The 19603-nt window shown below is 38.3% G+C and overlaps 1 protein-coding gene across 2 annotated transcripts in view; it reads right to left on the bottom strand.

The window, feature by feature from the left end:
- Positions 1-7321: 7321 nt before the first annotated feature.
- The window catches only part of NXPE3 (neurexophilin and PC-esterase domain family member 3), a 36670-nt gene continuing 24388 nt past the window's right edge, over positions 7322-19603 (bottom strand). The window contains exons 4-5 of one of the 2 annotated variants that reach the window (XM_069472566.1): positions 10927-11133; positions 7322-8111 (exon numbers count right to left, since the gene is read on the bottom strand). In XM_069472566.1, the coding sequence (XP_069328667.1) occupies positions 7561-8111; positions 10927-11133 (758 nt within the window). In that variant the 3' untranslated portion in view covers positions 7322-7560. The remainder of the gene's footprint in view (positions 8112-10926; positions 11134-19603) is intronic. The other variant, XM_069472567.1, reaches the window with a different exon arrangement.

Genomic DNA, 19603 nt, shown 5'->3' with positions numbered 1-19603 from the left:
GTTGCCTGGGCTAAAGCACAGTGGCATCATTATATCTCACTGCAATCTCAAATTCCTGGACTCAAGTGATCCTCCTGCCTCAGCCTCCCAAGTAGCTGTGACTACAGGTACACACCAAGCACCACCACACCCAGCTAATTTTTTTATTTTTTATAGAGACAAGGTCCTGCTATTGCCCAGGCTGGTCTCAAACTCCTGGCCTGAGGTGATCCTCCTGCCTTGGCCTCCCAACGTGCTGGGATTACAGGCGTGAGCCACTGTTACCAGCCTCATGTGAGGATTTTTTAAAAATCACCAGAGATGCAAAACATGCACATTTCTATCCTGGGACTACCTCTGAAAGAAGTCAATTCAGGTAGTTTATGCTATGCTAACATTTAGCTTTCCAATACGGAAGGAAATGTCCTGAGATGAGCAAGGTAAATAAGTAGCAGGATAGCCATTTCTTTATAATCCCAGCTGTTGTGTCCAAAAATGGCTTAATAAGCAAATGGATGTCTCTACCCCAAATATTAGCCTAAACACCCCTATCAATTCCATCATACAGCTTCACTCTTTGAAAGGTCTAAAACATTTTCATGTGGTCTTCTTAAAAGATGAAGGGTTATGGTGGTTATCAACTAAAACTTTACCAGTTAAGTATAAACAGGGAGTAGGAGGTAGCCAAGTATGAGTGGGGAAGGGGGAGGGCCTTAGGGAAATCAGAACCCTGGAAAGAAGTTGACCTCTTCCCATTGTACCTCTGTTAATATCCCCAGTGACCTGTTATCCAGTCCAAGCTCTGCCACTTGCTATCTGGGGGACCTTAAGCCAATTGTTCAATCCCTCTGAGTCTTAATTTCCTCATCTATAAAATAAGGCTAAGTACATGTACCTCAAATGGCATTATAAGGGTTAAATGAGATCTTGCTGGTCAGCTCCCAAAACAAGTGTTTAATAAGTGTTAATTCCCAATCCACTAACTCCCCCAGGAACAGCGAAATATTTTCATCCACTGAGTTTGAAAGGAAAATGTTTTACCTTACAGTCAGTCTCAGATTAAAAGAACAGGAAGTGCTTTCATCATAAACCACATATGCTAGCTTTAATGAGCCTCTTTACCAATACTGTGAGGTGGCATGATACTCTCCAGCCTGTTAAAGATTACATAGCCCCGAAACTGTCAGTAGCAGAGAGCAGAATTCCCCTCTTACATGTGTTCATATGTCCTCTTCTCATAGAAAATAATGGAAAGCCAACAAATTGGTTTAAAAATGCTAAACCACCAGAAAACCTTAGTTCATAAGAAATCACAGCAAAATGCCTATAAATAATTTTAAGGCAACTTCAAAAAAATTGGTTAATTTAAGAAAAACAAGAATCTTAGAAATCTTAGACACCATCCCACTGCCCATTTTGACTACGTCAGCCCTACTTGGTTAGAAATATCTGCCCATCTCACCCTCGGGAGTTCAGCATCAGGCCAAGAAAGCCAAAAGGTAAAGTTCAGCCAGGGCCCTCGTGATCTTCCTGTTAACCTGGGGGGCGGGGGGGAAATCAAGAGGCCACCAGATCAGTGTCAGCTATCAGTCAAAGGGAAATGGTTTTTTTCAGGAGTAATTCACGTTGGTCTCAGAACAATTAGAAAGTCTTCCCTCTCAGTAATGCTCCCCATGACTCTGTAGCTTCTGAGAGGGTTTCTTTTACTCTCTGAGACCAGGACCTGTGTCAGGATAAAGTACAAAGAGAAGGGTTTGCCTCCTTTTCCTCAGTGAGGGAGTCTGTATCCGGACTAGATTATGCTGACCATGGCCATCACCTCCACACTGGAAAGGATGCTGCCAAATGTTTCACAACACACGTGCTGTGCACTAATTTCATGTGCTAACTCACCTCAGAATGACTCTTCTGTCACCCCAGTGCCTATACCCTGCCCAACTGTGTCTTTAGCCTAAGCAGAATGTTAGAAAGATGGTAGAGAGGGGTGCTAGATCATACATTGTATTCTGAAGCCAAATTAAAAGCCTTCCAGGTTACCTACATGTTTAGATGATCTGTGTGGCTCATCCCCTCCTCTGTCAGGGATTACTGAGGGTGGTGAATGAGACTTGGAAATTTTTCTCTCCTTTTATCATCTAAACAACCTACTATTTGACTAAGAGAGGCAAAAAGAAAAATTCCAACTGGCAAGCTACTATATTTCTTTAGATGCCAGATTTAAATTGAGGTAATATATATTACTAAGTGCTTAAAATTTACATAACTGTCATTATCTTTGGGACAACTCCCTTCACCCACTACAGCAAGTTCACTAATCCCTGTGGAGAGAATCTCTAATCCATCCTATATAGAAATGTGTTTTTATTCAAACAAACCCCCCTAAAATATAGACTATGATAAATCTGGGGGTCCACCCAAGTCATTAAATTTCAAGTTTTCCTTATATGTAAATTTTAATTTTACAGCAAGTGATATAAGAATTAATGGGGGCATACTATAAAATATTTCAATTTACTTATATATTTTTTTTCCATAAAAATACAGTTTCATGCCTACCCTTGGTGGGAAAGTACATCTCTAAACCCACACATCAAACCTCCTGGGAGATTTCTGCCTTGGGGTATCACAGTTCTACATCACAGACTAAAGATAAATTGTTACATTAGATTTATGCTACTTCATCACCCATTTTATCCACCTCTTCCATCAGCATCTTAGTCCTTCCTGGGCCTTTAAGGCAAACAGACAAGATTGTTACTGACTATAAAAACAACTCAGATTTTCTTTCCCCAAAAAACTGTCCCCCAATATTTTTGCCCCAAAGCAGGTATGACTATTCAAACATCAGAAAGTGATTCCAAAGGATAGAATCTGAATATAGGAAAAGGAAAGGGGAGGGGGGAGTTAGCATTTAAGATACTTTTTCATATTAAATATCAAATAATAAAAATATACCTTTGTGTTTGAAGAGTCAAGTCTTACAAATACGTAAAAGCAAATCAATTGTTTCCAGCTGTAATCAGCGATAATACCCCAAGTACGTGACAGCATGAGACAGAAGATCAGTTTCCTTTTGAGGTTACATGATAAGCGGCAGTTAGCAGCCTTTTTCTCTAGGAACCGCGGCCGTCTGACCTCCGGCAGAGGAGGCCAGCCCCTCTCGCCCGCCCCCTTTATAGCGTTCGCTTCTGTTCACCCCCAAGTGAGGAGTGGGGGCGGGGGAAGCTAAGAACCGGTTTTCTAGAATACAGAATACGGTCATCCTCTCGTTGGAACGGGGTTGCGTGGGCACTGAGGAGGGCCGGAGGCGGCGGGGAAGGGGCAGCGAGGACTAGGTTTGTGGACTTTTTTCTGCACACTGGAAATTCCCAGGCCAAAAAGGTACCGACCCGAGTCCCGGACATTCCCCTCGAGGGCCGGCTCCAAGACCTGGACTGGAACCGCGCAGAGGAATCAGAGGCAACATCTCTAAACAAAGCTTGCTTCTTAAGAACACATTTTTTAAATGTCCCAGTGAATCTACTGCTGGGCATTAGAGTTACCTCCTCACTATATTCACCTCTTATTTTCGCTTTTTCTGTCTGGCCTCGAAATGTAGGGATTGAATGGGGGTGGTTACCTTCCACAACAGCTTTTTAAATGTGGCGATCAAAAAGCAGTATCGCTGTCATGTGCCTTCATTGACTAATTAAAGGACAAGGAACCTGTAGCATAAATCAGTGGTCCTGTAACAGGAAGATCACTTTATTTTCATGCGGGATGGGAGCGGGGTGGATTTAAACAGCGAATGAAACATTACCCAACACTGAAACGATTTCTCCTAAGACATTTAGTTTCACTGTTGCTTCTTTTCCTTTTGGAACAATTGCTACTGTAATCTCTGTACTGCTTCCTTTCCCCCCCCCCCCCCCCGTAAATTATCTAACCCCAGGCAGTGTTACAATCCAGTTTTGTAATTACGCAGGAAATGATGGCTGTCTGTTTCTCCTCCTGTAGGAACGGGCATCTAGAGGCACACATCATCAGGTCCTTAAAGCTCAGAGGGCTGACTTCCTCTCATTTAATGTAGAATGTTCAAAAGAAAAAATATATATATAATAAAGTTCACACTTTTTAAAAAAGTAAAAATGTAAGTGCACTTTTAAGAGACAAGTTAGACTGAAGTTGGTAACGTGCATTTTGTGCTCTCCTATCCTCTGTGTTCTATAAACTTTTGCCTCAACCATCCTCTTCTACCACCACCCCATCCCCAAGCTTCCAGGATTCCCAGGTGCCTTTAGCACTGGGGGTGGGGGAGCTGTGGTTTCACTTTCAAAGTGAAAAATGGCAACTTTGAAATCTTATGTATTCATTGCACATTGAGGTGTTAGGCATTCTGAGTGCACTGATAGCATTGTAGACATAAACCCTGGATAGAATAATGCTTAACACAAGAAAATAAATACACTTAAAATGGAATTTCTGGCATTAGCAACCAGTTAATGTAAAAAAGCCAAATTTACCCAAAACCCATAAAGAAAATGCTGAGCAGTTTTTTTGGAGGGTTGGGGGGAGGCTTATTTCTGTTGTTTCCCTTGGGTATTTATTTCTTTATACCTCTCTCAGTAATTGCCATTTCCTTAACAGGGTCCAGAAACAGACTCATTTCTGGTGTGTAACACATGAATATGTAAAAGCTTACCATATTTATTCTTGTCAAGTACCCTGATTTATCAATCTGAAACTTAATAACTAAAGACAGGAAGTATCGGTCAAGTGGTATTTAATAAAATGATGTTTGTTCAGAATGGCAAAATTTACCACATTAGAACACCAAAGGTCTGTTTTGTATTTGCTAAAGAAAAATTACTCTTAATAGGATAACTTCTATAAAATATAATTTGCATAGATGGCTCTTATTATGGATTCTCCCTTTCACAAATAGCATCAAATCAATCATTTGAGTTCTGGAATATGAGATTCACTAAGTTAAATTAATACTATCACCCCAAAATAAAAATTCATATTTAATTCAATGAAATTATATATACTACTGTTTTAATATTTTAAGCCTAAATGTCCAACTGCAGTGGCCAACTTATCTGAATGATAACACCATTAGCAGAGTTATTAGGAAGACCTTTATATTAAGTTATGAAGACTAACAGAAAAATATGTATGTTAAGTAAAAAACATATCCAAATTACATATTTTCTATCATTACAAATATGTAGTTAAGAAACCTGCAAAAACAATACCAAAATGCTAATGTTCACTGCATTCAGATGATAGAATTATGGATTTTATCCATAGATTTTTATTCTTCTAGATTTTATAGTTTTTAAAAGTTATGATGTCTTTTATAATTATAATGGGAAATATATATTTAAAACAAACTATTATTTGGCTGGCATGCTGATATTCAGAACTATGTGGTTCTGGCCTAAAATAAACTTTTCAGAGGAAACTAAATTATTATATCTAACTGTTCTGAAAGATTTAAGTAATATTTCAATCTCTATCAAAATTTCCACACCAGAGTGTAGAAAGACAAATTAGAAGAGGGATGGAAGTGACTGAGAATACCTCAGTAAACTATGTCATCAAATCTTTATGACCTCATGTCACCAAATCAAAAAATAAAAGAAACTGGACAAGATCACAAGAAATCATTTGCACAAACAAGTAGCATCATTCCAAACCAGTGGAGAGGCAGTGCCCTCTTTCTTTTTGAAATTCTACTGGGAAAATGACCCCTTACCCTCCTCCAACAATTCTTCTTAAGAAAATGCCTGAGTTCTCTCATGAAAATAAAACCTCTTTATAAAAGTCTAACAAGTTGTAGCTGAAAAGGGCTATGGACTCTCACATACCTTAGTTCAAATCCAAACTTGAATTCCTCATATATAAAATGGAGCTAATACCATCTACACTACTGGATCATGAGCAGAATTAAATTAGTTGTTGGTACAGCCCCTGAAATAATAAGCGATGTTACTTCCCTCATTTTATCTTCCCTCTTCCCCTAGTCAGTGTTTCTCAAAGTTTGGAATACCACCATGGTATCAGAATCACTGGGCACTTGTCACAGAGTTTAATTCTATAACTCTCAGAGACTTGGCCTCTAATTCTGCATGTTTATCAAATATTACAAGTGATTATTAGGTACTCTAAAGCTTAAGGATCATTAAAGTTAAGCTATTTTAATATATTTAACTACTTGGTCCTCTTCAGCCTCAATAATTAAAAATCTTCTTCTTTCTCCATAAAATATTTTATATCGTTGAAGGTGGTCCTCAAGGATAGGAAAGGCAAGGTCTTGGATCCTCTATCTGAAGTTAAAAACCCAAAGTTTTTGACCCATTCTTCTAAGGGTGTATATTTTTCATGCTTTAAGCATCTGTTTTCCTCTCTAAAGCTTCCCTAGTTTCTTCACATGTCTGCTTAGGAACAACTTAAACTAAGCTGTATTATATCATAGCTCAAAAAGAAAAAAGTGCTTACTAAATGATTCCAAATTAACTAAGTCAAATAAAATTAATAATTCCATTATTTTTAGATATCCAATAGGAGTAACAGCTTCTTCCAAGCATGAGATAATGTATATATCTTATACCCAAATTTAAAAAAACCTGTCATAGATTTTAATACCTAATTTTACTAACTTCTAATTAGATTTGAATTTCTAATTTTGGTATGTAGTTCAAAGTAACAACCAAAAAAGAAACATTTGAGATTAGTGGAAAAAATTTCCACAACTTTATAATAATCAATAGCATTCTTTACATGAAAGTCAATTCTTAAAACCCTCAAACTTCAGAACATAAAAATAAATTTCCATTTATAAATTTCCCCGTTTCAGTTCCAAAATTGGTTATTCTAGAATAAGTAGTCCACACATAAAATTTAGCTGAATCAAATAGGAAACAATCACCAAATGCAAATACCAATTCAAAGCACATATTTTATATATGCTTGTTTCATATTTCCCTTTTGTTTCTTTTCTACATAAAATCAGGAAATTGTAAAATTCTGACCAAGGACATTGCAATTTTCAAGTAATTCAGAAAAGGTAGATCATCAAGAGAAACTCCTGAGACGTGGCAGTCATCAGCGTGTTCCAAGAGCCTCTGACAAGCCTTCTCTAGTTCACCCCCTGAAGATGGATCACTTGTGCTATTCATGCAGATGCACTCAATTTCCTTTACCAGATAAATTACAAACACTCCACTGCCAACCAAACGTGTCCTTTCTATTTATGTCCGAATATTTTTCACACTCTTTAGCACAGTAATCTCCCTTTCCAAGAGAAGCTAATTCAAATACGCTCATTAGCATCTTTGGTTACAAGAGCAATAGTGTGTAGATGCTGTTAATAAGGGTTCTATCATGGCTAAGTCAAGATTGGAAAAAAATCCTATAGGTAGATATAAATGTAACCTGTATTTTCTAAACTCTTTACAAGTCATTATGTAAGGTTCAGCTCTTTTTGAAATTTTGTACATATTAATGGCAGTCATCTCTCAATGGGACCTCTTTCCGTAACACAGGCCAACTGGGAAGGTAACTGAGTATGATTCCTCCAGTCCCCTCCAGGACAGGCTAGGTCTCCGAGGGGCACACAAAGGACAAGAACATGTCCAGCTGGTTCTTCACAATAACTTCATCTGGATGCAGCTTGTGGGGTAGATAATGGGCCAGGGTCATCTCCCAGGCATCGACGAGATATACTCCAACCCCTGAAAACATCCTCCGAAGGATGGTGTCCAGCTGAAAGTTGTACCAGTCGCTGTTGAAAAGGCTCACCTCAGGCCCCAGCTCTTGGGCATTGGCCGTCCGGATGACCACCACAGTCTTAGGGCTTCTATCCAGGAGCTGGACCACTGCTCGACGGATATTCCTGAGCCGCCGGATGTACACTTCCAGGGGGAAGGTGCTGAAGTGAGACCATACAGCTATGGCAACCACGGTGTTCTTCCCTCCCACAATACCATTCAGCTCATTTGCCACATAATGGAGCTCACTGCTAAAGACGGTCGTGAAGCGGATGGGCGGACCATGGCAGCGGTATTTGAGCAGGATGTTGTGCTTCTGGTCCACTGCAAGGAAGGGACCCACATTCTTGGGACTACCCAAGTTAAACTCCACTAAATCTGAAACAAGGAAAACTCAAGTTTATGAAAACATTCAAACCAAATACATATATTTTGATTTTTTTTTTTACTGAATCACTTCAAAGACCTTTTTTTTTAAAAAGTACAAAAATGTACAATACAAATGTAAAATACATACTTATTTCACTGCACTCTGCTCCCCTTTCAATCAGTGGAGGACATTTATTCTAACATATTTATTATTTAAATCACTCCATAAATGTCACATTATAAGAATACCATCAGTGATAGATTCTACACTTATGTCTATGCCTCAAAACCAAAATAACCTCTTTTCCTCTAATTATCAGGCCAAGAAATCTTGCTTTTTGCACTGATCATTGAATATTTAAAAATCAAGTTGAATTTACATCTTATTCTTCTAACAGATAAATATTATTTCTTCCAGCATAAGGGCTGTAGCTTTCATTTTATGAGCACATGATAGTAACCAGAATTTTAGAAATTCTGTCATTTGACATGGATGTACCTACAGGACATTATGCTAAGTGAAATCAGCCACACACAGAAAAAAGGCAAATACTGTATGATCTGACATATGTGGAATCTAAAAAAGTCAAAGTAGAGAGTAGAATGGCAGTTATCAGAGTTCAGGGGATTGGGAGGACAATGGAGATGCTGATCACAGGGCACAAAGTTTCAGGGAGACAGGAAGAAAAAGTTTTCCAGATCTATTGAACAGCATGATAACCATAGTTAATAATAATGTACTGTATATTTCAAAATTGCTAAAAGGAGATTTTAAATATTCTCACTATAAAAAAATATGTGAGGTGCTGAATATGTTAATTAGCTTGATATAATCATTCCACAATGTATAAATATATCAAAATATCACATTGTGTCCTATAAATGTACCTAATTATTTGTCAACTACAAATAATTTTTATAAATCAAATAAAAATAAAGCAACTTAAATTGTAATTCTGAAAAAAAAAACCCCAAAAACCCAAATACCTCTTTTTGCAACAAGCAAAATAAAGAAACAACCCTGTTTCTTTTGACTTTCACTTTTACCCTACAGATGGAAAACCATGTTAATGTCCTATAGGAGAACTTCTATCTCTATCATGAAAATAACAAAGACAGCAACACAAGTTAAAATTCACTTCTCTCCTTCCCTTTCCTTTATCTAAGTTGTGTTTCAAGGTCCAGTTCTTTGGAGACATTCTGAAGGTCCCAGAAATCAGTGGGACTCCTGTTATTCCTAAAAATTATTTATAATTCATCACTTAATACATGCCCCTATGAAGAAAGAGGATCTGTCTCATATCCCTGAAAATTCCTGTAAGTGCCTTACAGAGAACCGACTAAGTAAATGCTGGGCAACACAATTCAGTATTTCCTAAACACCTATTCAGTGCCCACTACTATAGATACCACAAAGCCAACAGTGCCCAGATGGATGTCACAATCTTGGCCCGCAGTGAGTTTATACTCGATTTTGAAGACGTAATATCAGAATATAATTGTCCTATATTCCTCTCAAGGGTTAAAGTAGTTTTCACTTTTTTCTCTTTCAAGTTCCAGGCTTCTCTCCTAGATGTCCCTACGTAATTTATCAATACTTAGTATCAGCCCCATTTAAGCTGAATAAAAGTTCAAGCCACCACTTTCTTTTGATTAAGATCAAGCACTGACACAAGGCTTTATTTTTATCAGAAAAAAATTTGTCTGTAAAGGGTATGGTGGAAAGTAATCAAAACGGTCAATGTGATCATTGCTATCAAAGGAAATACCATGCTCCGTCATTAGAACTTAAGAAGCAAGCAACTACAGACATCTGGTCAGCATCAAATTATGCCCAGCATCATGCCATACAAATTATTTCCCTTCTCCTGATTTTTAATTTATGCTTTATCAACTAGAATTTAGCGATGTCTGCTTCAGAAAAACAAGCAAAACAAAAACTGGAATGGACTTTCCACTTTGTGGGGTAGTACCTACTTCCTCCTTTTCTTCTAAAAATTAAACTTAAAACTAAGTTGATATAATAAGTAAATGCTGATTTTTAAAAATCACAAACAACTCACAACAAGCCATAGGGCTTTATTTTACGAAAAGCCCTGCCCATACATAGCCATTAAAAATAGTTCCCACAAACTTGTTTAATCAGATCTCTAAATTTTAAGCAGAGCCTTTATTTCTGCTCCCTGGTAGCCATCCCTCCTCACCCCATCCACATCCCTTCCAGAAAGAGGAGAATGCCCATTGTGAAAAAGGACGAGCTTCCAGCTGTTGGGGTTTTGCTCTGAGTCTGGAGAGCAGCCCCAGAACCAAGCAGAGAAGTCAAGAAGCTGAGAATACCGGGACTTACCCACACTCCCTCAGTAGGTACCAGCTCCATCTCAGAGTCACACCAAAGGTAGGCCCTGGATGACACAGGGATGGCTTTGCTTCAGGGATGCAATAAAATGGACCACAGTAAGTTTGGCAACTTCCTTCTAGTTAAATCTACTATAAACTTGGAGGGACGTGAAAGACACCTGTGAAGTGGCATGGTCCAGCTCATACATGGAGAAATGAAGCCCTGAGAAGTAAATGACTTGCCCAAAGTCACACAGCTAATCAGTGACATCAACCTCAATGAAAACCCAGTGCTTCCACCAGTACAACACAACCCCACTACTAATCCGAAACTGTCACACATCTCTCCAGGGTTAGGATACCTCTTTAGTCCTACTAAGAAATAACTGCTTCCTCTCTTGATGCCTTTCTTTAGGCACTTGAGTCAGTCTGGTTATTTGAAAGCTGACGGGAGAAAGAGTTATGAAACAAAAAGCAATGTACCAACCTGGAACAAATGTAGTAAGGTATTCGAACCATTGTCTAATTGTCGAATCACCAAATAAATGCACCACTTTTCTTTGTAAGCACTCTGTAATGTTGTCAGGGTCATTAAACTGACGCATCTTAAACTTTCTGGGCCTCCACTGGTCTTTATAATAGTACCCAGAAGGAAAAGTTCCTGAGCCTTGAGATAGTTCTAGGTTGTTAGTTTCTGTAAGGAAAAAGGAAAGAAATAAGATATTCTGAAATTTTCCTCCAACAATCGATGAAAAATGTCCCAAGAAACATAATTATGCCCACGTACTTGCTAGCCTGCTGGCATATGGGCAAATTTCCTGCTGTCATATCTCAGAGAAATCCCAGACTTTCCCCTGATACAAAAAGGTTCTCCTTTGCACAAAAATGGGAAGATCTGAATGGGTGTTGACAGTGTTGATGGACAGAAGATAAAAAGGGGACTTTGAGCAGTCCCTCTGATTATGCATGTTTTCATCAAAGCCAAATATAAAGGAAGACAAAAACCAAAGAAATGTATGGATTTATAAGCATTTTTCCAGCATTATCCCAAAATAGAACAGCTTCTCATGCAAATGCCTGTGAGGCAAGTAACAACTTAAGTTTATATTTTACATATGCATAGTAATATAATCCACTATTTTTCAGCCCATTAAAAGTTTTAATCAATAGGTCCTATATTCAAATTTTAATTCCAAAACCCACCACTTAATGCAGAGAACAAACTAATGACATACAGTCTAAAGGATTATTCTCCACAATACAAAAGCTTCAGAAAGTCTTTACGCACAATGAGCAATACTAAATATACATCAACAATGTGTAGTCATGGTTGTAGCTTAGCTACACATGATAATACAAGCACTGGGACACTTTTCAGAGCGAGTGTCAACCTCCTCCTGCCCTAACACCTCCCACAGAAAATGCTGCTGTGGAAAAAACACACTTTACATGCTTTAAAACAGATAGTGATGGTTAATACTTCTTGCAGGTTTACTCTGCACCAGACACTATTCTGAACAATTACATGTATTATCTCATATCTCATACAATAACTATTAAAAGGTCCCATTTCTATCCCTGCCTTTCAGAACAGTTAAGTAGCTTGACCAAGGTCCCAGAGCTAAGCTAGTCAGCAGCAAAGCCAGGACCTGACCCAAGCAGGTGAGCCCTGAAGCCCATGCTCTGAACCACTGTGCTAGACTCTGTTTCTCAAAAGTAGATGTTTATATTAAGAGATGTCAGCCATTTTTTTTTGAAGGAACAAATTTATTCATTTCTAACAATTATTCAAATCTACAATCTTCAAGAAATCACCAGTTTAAGTCACTTCCTTACCTACCCCCAAAGTTCAACCTTGACCATAATCCAGTCATTCTATAGTCACCTATAAAACCACAATTTGAAATCCAAGTGCTTACATAACTCAGAAATTTGAATCCCTTATTTTGTGACTATTTTCAGCTTATTTAACTTCTTGATATTATCTGTGTTATGCAAAGTTATTTTAGTTTTTATTCCCTTCAAAGAAGGTACCTTATTTGACAGTACATATCTAATCTTTTTTCTTAGGCATCTGCTCATTCTTTGCAGATTCAGGGTCCAAATGGAAAATAAAAGTGTTATTGAGGCCGGGCGCGGTGGCTCACGCCTGTAATCCTAGCACTCTGGGAGGCTGAGGCGGGTGGATCGCTCAAGGTCAGGAGTTCGAGACCAGCCTGAGCAAGAGCGAGACCCCGTCTCTACTAAAAATAGAAAGAAATTATATGGACAACTAAAAAAATATATATAGAAAAATTAGCCGGGCATAGTGGCGCATGCCTGTAGTCCCAGCTACTCGGGAGGCTGAGGCAGGAGGATCCCTTGAGCTCAGGAGGTTGAGGTTGCTGTGAGCTAGGCTGATGCCACGGCACTCTAGCCTGGGCAACAGAGTGAGACTCTGTCTCAAAAAAAAAAAAAAAAAAAAAAAAAAAAAGTGTTATTGAAAGCCTTGTTTGGAAAATGTGATTATCAAAGAAAAATTGGGGGTAGGGCAAATATTTAGCTTATTCAAAATAATTTCTCAAAATGTTATCAAGGTAGTTACTTGATACTACACCTTGTCCAAAGCTCCCTCCTTATCAGTATGTCAAGGCTGCATAGCTAAAGAGCTCCAGGACAACACCTGGGGCCCATAGAAAACATTTACTAGAATGAGAACTTAAAGTGATTTTGAAGTTACAATTTTTACCACTGTTAATTTGGTAGACTTGGCTATTCTGTGTCAAATACGCGTTATAAAGAAAAGTATGTATCACACAGGAAACAGTTACCATTTCCATTCAAATGTTAATTATATTCACAACCAGAGCTAAGTCAAGCAAAGCAAATCAATTACTGAACCTGACATTAATTCTTTAAACACGCTGCACACTACATAACAGAACTGTATTGTTTAAAGTGAATACATGTACCTACACTGCCCCCTTATGGTAAGCTGGGACAAAAACATTTCCTAACTATGGTAATGCAATTTTAAGTATCTGTGAAGTGTTTCTTAGAACTCAGAATGCATTTTCACATAAGATAACTGAGATATGAAAGTCTCTTAAATCTATAACTCCTAATGTACTAGTCATGTGGAATAAAAATAATTAAAACATAATAAAAATGAATTATTTCTTAATTTTATGGCTGTAAAGGCAGATATGAAGGTCTTTGTGCAAAATTAGAAGGGACTTTTTTTTTTTATTATTTTCAAGTACTGTCCCTGCTTTTCTAAGATGTCTTGGCTTCTCTTTAAAGCCCATGGCTTACATTTTCCTCCAAAGGGTGTCATTCCATGTCATCCATTAGCCATAATGAAGGCTATTTGTGCCACAAATGGGACAAAATGAGAGAAAAAAAGGCAGAGATAAATTTCCCTAATCTATCTAGAAAGTGCTGGATGAGAGGGATACAATGTGAATTAAGGGTGGGAGGGGAATGTATGCACATGTGCGGCACACATGTCCCTTAATTTTATGGTATGAAATTACCTGTAGAATTAAGAACAGTAAAAGGCAGGACAAAAATGGAGTACATAATTTATGCGGAGGGAAAAAAGACAAGACAGAGAAGAAATGGGATCAAACAATTCCCTGCACCGGAGAATGTCATGAACATAGGAAGCCTAGACACCATCTCAGCAGGATAAGGAATGAGGACAGTGTGTTTTGAGCTGTTTAGACACACACCCTGTCAAGTGCTGGAAATATGAGAAGGGCCCCTATCCAGTAATTATAGTGGGTTGGGTGTGGGTTTACTCCTTTGAATTCTCCTATAAAACCTTGAAAATTTGATTTCTTTTTCTTTATATTTCAGTCCCCTGAAAGCTCAGCATTTTGCAGAAGAAAGCTAAAAATGCTGTATAGGTGGAAATACTTATAGATTCCCAGAATGTTGACAGGGATCTCAGAGAACTACTAGTCCAAATATCTCTCAAAGGTGAAGACAGCAACTCACAGAATGACTTGCTAAAATTTCTCAAAGAATGTAGAGACAGGTAGTGGTAGAGGGGGTACTGTTTATAAAGACAAATATATTTCATTATTGATGTAGTGGGAGAGGGCTTCCTTTCCCCAAATTATATCAGTTAGTTGGTTTTATATGGAGGATATGAGCCCTTTGATTTCCTAGTTTAACTAAATAAAATGTATTCTATATCAACTTATTTTTTTCCAATAATTGGAAAGTAGTTGTTTTTGAAATAGCTTTGTCCCATTTGTTGTGATAACATTTCTCTGCCATTTTCTAGAAATCAAAATCAGAGTTCTCATCCATAAATTGACTATTTTAGTTTTCATTCACTATTTACGATTCACTTCATCATTTGAATGCATTTCGATACTAGAGGTTCATAAATTTCTCTACTGCAGACAAACCAATACATCCAGATACCGTTAGACACACCTCCTAAGCATGGTTAAGGGTAGTAGGAAAAAAATGCTAGACCAGGAGTCACAGGACCTGGTTTAAATCTGACTCCACATCTCCAACTATGAGACCTCAGAAGTCACTTCTCATCTTACTCCCCACCTGTACCGTTAGAGTCTAGCCTAACAGAGCAGGTATCAAAATGATGACTGAATAAATGAGTCTCTGGAGCTCTGTTTTATCATTGATAAAATGGGTAAACTCCTGGTTATTTTGAAAAGTTGTGAAAATTCAGTACTGAAATAGCATGAAAGCACTTTTTTAAATAGTAAAGAGCTATGCTGGAGTCCTGGAAACATGTTCTAAATGTTCTATATTTTGATCCAGATGGTAACTATTTAACTAGTTTTATATTGCTGAGTAACACATCACCACAAACTTAGTGACTTAAAAACAAAGGATGTGCATTATTCCACAGTTCAGTAGGTCAGGAGTCCAGGGCAGGGTGCCACAGGTCTCACAGATTGCAACCAAGGTGTCAGCAGGGCTATACTCTCTGCAGAAGAGTCTTCAGAAGGTTCGTGCAAGTTGCTGGCAGAATTCAGTTCCTTGTGGCTGTAAGACTGAGTATCCCGATTGATTCCTTGCTGGTTATCAGATGAGGGATGCCCTTCAGCTCCTAGATTCGGAAGCTGCCTGTATTCCTTGCCATTGTGGTCCCCTCCATCTTTAAAGCCAGCAATGAAGACTCTCCCTCACCAGGAATCCTTCTCACATTCTGAATCTCTTTCTTCAGGAAGAGCTTGTTAAAGGCTTATCTGATAAGGACAGGTCTACCTAGGATAAAGTCAACTTTGTCATAGAACATAATCAAATCATGGGAGTGATATACCATCATATTTACAAGTCTCTCCCATATTCAAGGGGAAGGGGATTATCTAAGGGCATGTGTCACTGGAAGTCATCTTAGTATTAAGCCTACCATAGTTACAAAGATATACACAAATGCAAAACTTCACTGTACTACATAATTATGATCTGTGCTGTCTACTGTATATAAGATATATCTCAATAAATTTTTTAAAAAGAGTAAAGGAAACGACACCAATTGGACATCAGACTGAGGTGGGGGGTGGGGGAGGGGATGGGGGTATGCCTACACAATGAGTGCATTGCGCACCGTTTGGGGAGTGGTAACACTTGAAGGTGCTGACTCGGGAAAGGGGGGGTGGGGAAAAAATATGAAACTATTGTTTTTAACTTGCACTGTTCACTTAATAATTTATCATGAATATTTCCCATATTATTTCATATCATTGTACAAGAAATAATGTATACATTATGAGGACATACTGTATCTAACAAGATATACTGTTAGACTCTTTGATTCTGTAAAATTAAATAAAAAAAAATAATAATAATAAAAAAAAAAAAAAAAAAAAAAAAAAAATAAAAAGAGTAAAGGAGATGGGCATGGTGGCTCACACCTATAGTCACAGCACTTTGGGAGGGCGAGGTGGGAAGATCTCCTGAGACCAGCCGGATAGTGAGACCCTGTCTGTACAATGGTGAGATCCCTCAATAGTGAGACCCTGTCTCTACAATAAAAAAAAAAAAAAAAAAAAAAAATTAGCTGGTGTGGTGGCACAGTGGCATGCACCTGTAGTCCCAGTTACTTGGGAGGCTGAGGCAGGAGGATTACTCAAGCCCGGTTCAAGGTTGTAGTGAGCTATGATCACACCACTGTACTCCAGCCTGTGTGACAGAGTGGGATCTCATTTCTCACCAAAAAAAAAAAAAAAAAAGTAAAGGGCTATAAAGATATTAGTATCTATACTATTGCTATTAGATCTATTCTTATCTCAAATTCTCAGGAAGCTTCCCTCAAAAATATGAGCTCAAGCTGTTGATGAGGTTAGAATCTGTCAAGGTCCCTAAGCCGTTCAGCTGTGATAGTCAGGGACAACAGCACAGATGCTAATGAAAACTCAGTAGTAATTCTGGCACTGGGAAAGCATGTTGGGAACCAGACACTTGCCCTTGATAAGGTAGTCTACTCTAATTAAAAACTGTTTTTCTTTGCTTTTAACTAAAATTACACCACAAATGGCAGTAACACTAGCAATCTCAAGCAATCCACCAGATTCTAAATATGCATTTTAGAATAATTTTACCTTGTAAGAAAATTAATTACCTAATACATAAATAAAATTTCATTGGGAAGAAACTTCAAAATATAGGATTCATAAATGAAATTATAAAAGTGGAAAGATTTATGAACTCTTCTAAGACTTGGGCAAAGAAAATAACAGATGAGCCTCAAATATCTTGTGGTGCTAGAAAGTAAGAAGGTGCTTCAAAAAATAAAAATTAGAAAGGATGAGAGTACATTAAAAGGGCATAGAAGCCAAACTAAAAAAGTTCCCAATTGCCAAAACTGGAACAATTTGTGCAAAAAAAACATGGCAGAATTGAATTGGATTATAACCCAAAGAATGAAATAATTATGAATCCACACTGATATCAATAATTAAATGGGGAAGAACGGACAATTCTTTTAGAGAATTCCAGCTAGTAAGTGTCAAAAGAATGAGAAGTACAGAAAGTCACCATTAGAACACAAGAGCAATCATTGCTACAGGCACGATCTGATGAACACGGATGAAGCCTAAAATTAGTGGGTGAAAGTTTAAGCACAAATAGAATGTTTGAACAGAATAAAGGAAAGAAAGAGGAAAGTGAAAAATATGAGCCCTTCTTAGGGTCTTTGAGTGCCCTCTGCTGGTCACTAGAGTAAACTTCAATGAAGTTCTGCTAAACTGGGGTCTTTATAGAGCAATTGCCTTTTTCTTTTCTTTCCAATTATGTGCCTCCTATTAGATGGTTTTCTCACTCAAAGCCAGGTTATTCTGCTCCTACTGGTTTGTAGTTACTTTCTTCTAAAAATCCATCAAAAGCCTCACTAGTTACTGAATCTGTCTTCTCTCTAACCAGAAGAGTACAGCCACTTCCTGGCTGACCCCAGACCTGTCAAGCACAGGTAAAGCACTGCACTTCCCACTGACCATTCCATGAGATACCCAGGGACACCAGAAGGTGGGCAAGCCAGTCAGGGCTGTGGGAAAGAAGGGCAGATACAGTAGTGGGACAAGGCCTCCTGAGGATGTCAGACATGGGAGAGTGTGAAGAGTGCAGTATTACTGAGGGACACCATGTGTACTGACATCTTGGCCGTGGGGTTGAGGCCTACACAGAGAAAAGATAAATATTTCCATGGATGATATTTCACGTGTATCTTCTAAAATTAGTAATTCATCTGGTTCAAGTAAATCAAATACAGCTCTTCACTAGGAAAAGACTGGGAATTCTTGTGGCATACGACAGTAGAGAACAGAGGCATTGACTGGCAGCGCCCTAGCTACATCTGGGCCAAACTTTATTTAGCCCATGCAATATTTTTTAAGTTTTCAACTGAATGCCAATGTTTTAAAATCTGGAGACAGCACATTTAAAAATTTAAAAATTCTGGCTTTTCATGAAAAAAAATCTACAGATCTAGCCACACGGGGTTTGTTTCCGGATGGTAACAAAGCAGCAGGTACTGGGGAGAGGCTCCCGGTAAGACAGTCCTTGCACTTTGGTTCCTTCCACACCACTCGCACAAGGCATGCTTGTGGCTAACATCCACTCTAAGTGAGCCACATGTTTTATATACCTAGCCCCTGTGGCAAAAGGGTTTGCAACATCTGCAGTGCACCATTTTTGGTTTTTTTTGGTTTTTTTTTTTTTTTGAGAGACAGGGCTTTGTTCTGTCACTCAGGCTGGAGTGTAGCAGTGTGATCACAGCTGACTGAAACCTCAAATTCCTGGGCTCAAGCAATCCTCTCACCTTAGCCTCCCATGTAGCTGGGACTACAGGAGTATACCACCACGCCTGGCTAATTCTTTTTTTTAATTTTAATTTAGAAGGTGGGGTTCTCGCTATATTGCCCAGGCTGGTCTCAAACTCCTGTGCTCAAGTGATTGTCCCACCTCAGCCTCCTGAGTAGGTGGGATTATAGGCACAAGTTACCACACCCAGCAAGTCAGATACTACTGATTAATATCCTTTCAAAAGAATCTTGCCCACCATATGTATAAGTTTTATAAATAATGTTCATCCTTTCTTTCTAAAAATCACTACAGCTAATTTATACCTGTTCTGCAAAAACATAACACATACATTTACTCCTTTGAATTTCATTCTTTTACGATTAATAATATCCTACACCAATGAATCAGAATCATCTGGAAAGTTTGTTAAAGCATAGACTGCTGGGCCACACCAGCCAGTTTCTGATTCAGTGGTCTGCGGTAGGACCTGAGAAACTGCAATTCTAGCAAGTCCCCTGGTAATGCTGATGCTGCTAGTCCCCAGATCACACTTTGAGAAAAGCCACTATTCACCAATCCCATGTTTTTTATTTTAAAATTGCCCAAGATAATTTTACCTACATTTCTTGAGTATCTCTAGAGCAGCAATATCTAAAAGAACTTTTTGTGATGATGGATACATTCTATATAAAATGCTGTCCAACACAGTAGCCACTATTGGGCATATGTGAAGAACTGCATTTTTACTGAATTTTAATTAATTTTAATTTAAATAGCCACATGTGGCTAGTAGCCATCATACTGAACAGCATAACTCTAAAGACTCTTGAGGAGCCAAACAGAGGAGGGCTGGCAGGAGAAGACAACTTTTATATGAGCATAAATAGCAAAACCCAGAA

The sequence above is a fragment of the Eulemur rufifrons genome, chromosome 7 (assembly GCF_041146395.1).
Source record: "Eulemur rufifrons isolate Redbay chromosome 7, OSU_ERuf_1, whole genome shotgun sequence".
Taxonomy (NCBI): domain Eukaryota; kingdom Metazoa; phylum Chordata; class Mammalia; order Primates; family Lemuridae; genus Eulemur; species Eulemur rufifrons.
Note: the sequence above shows the minus strand (reverse complement) of the source record. Positions and strands in the feature narration are given on the sequence as shown.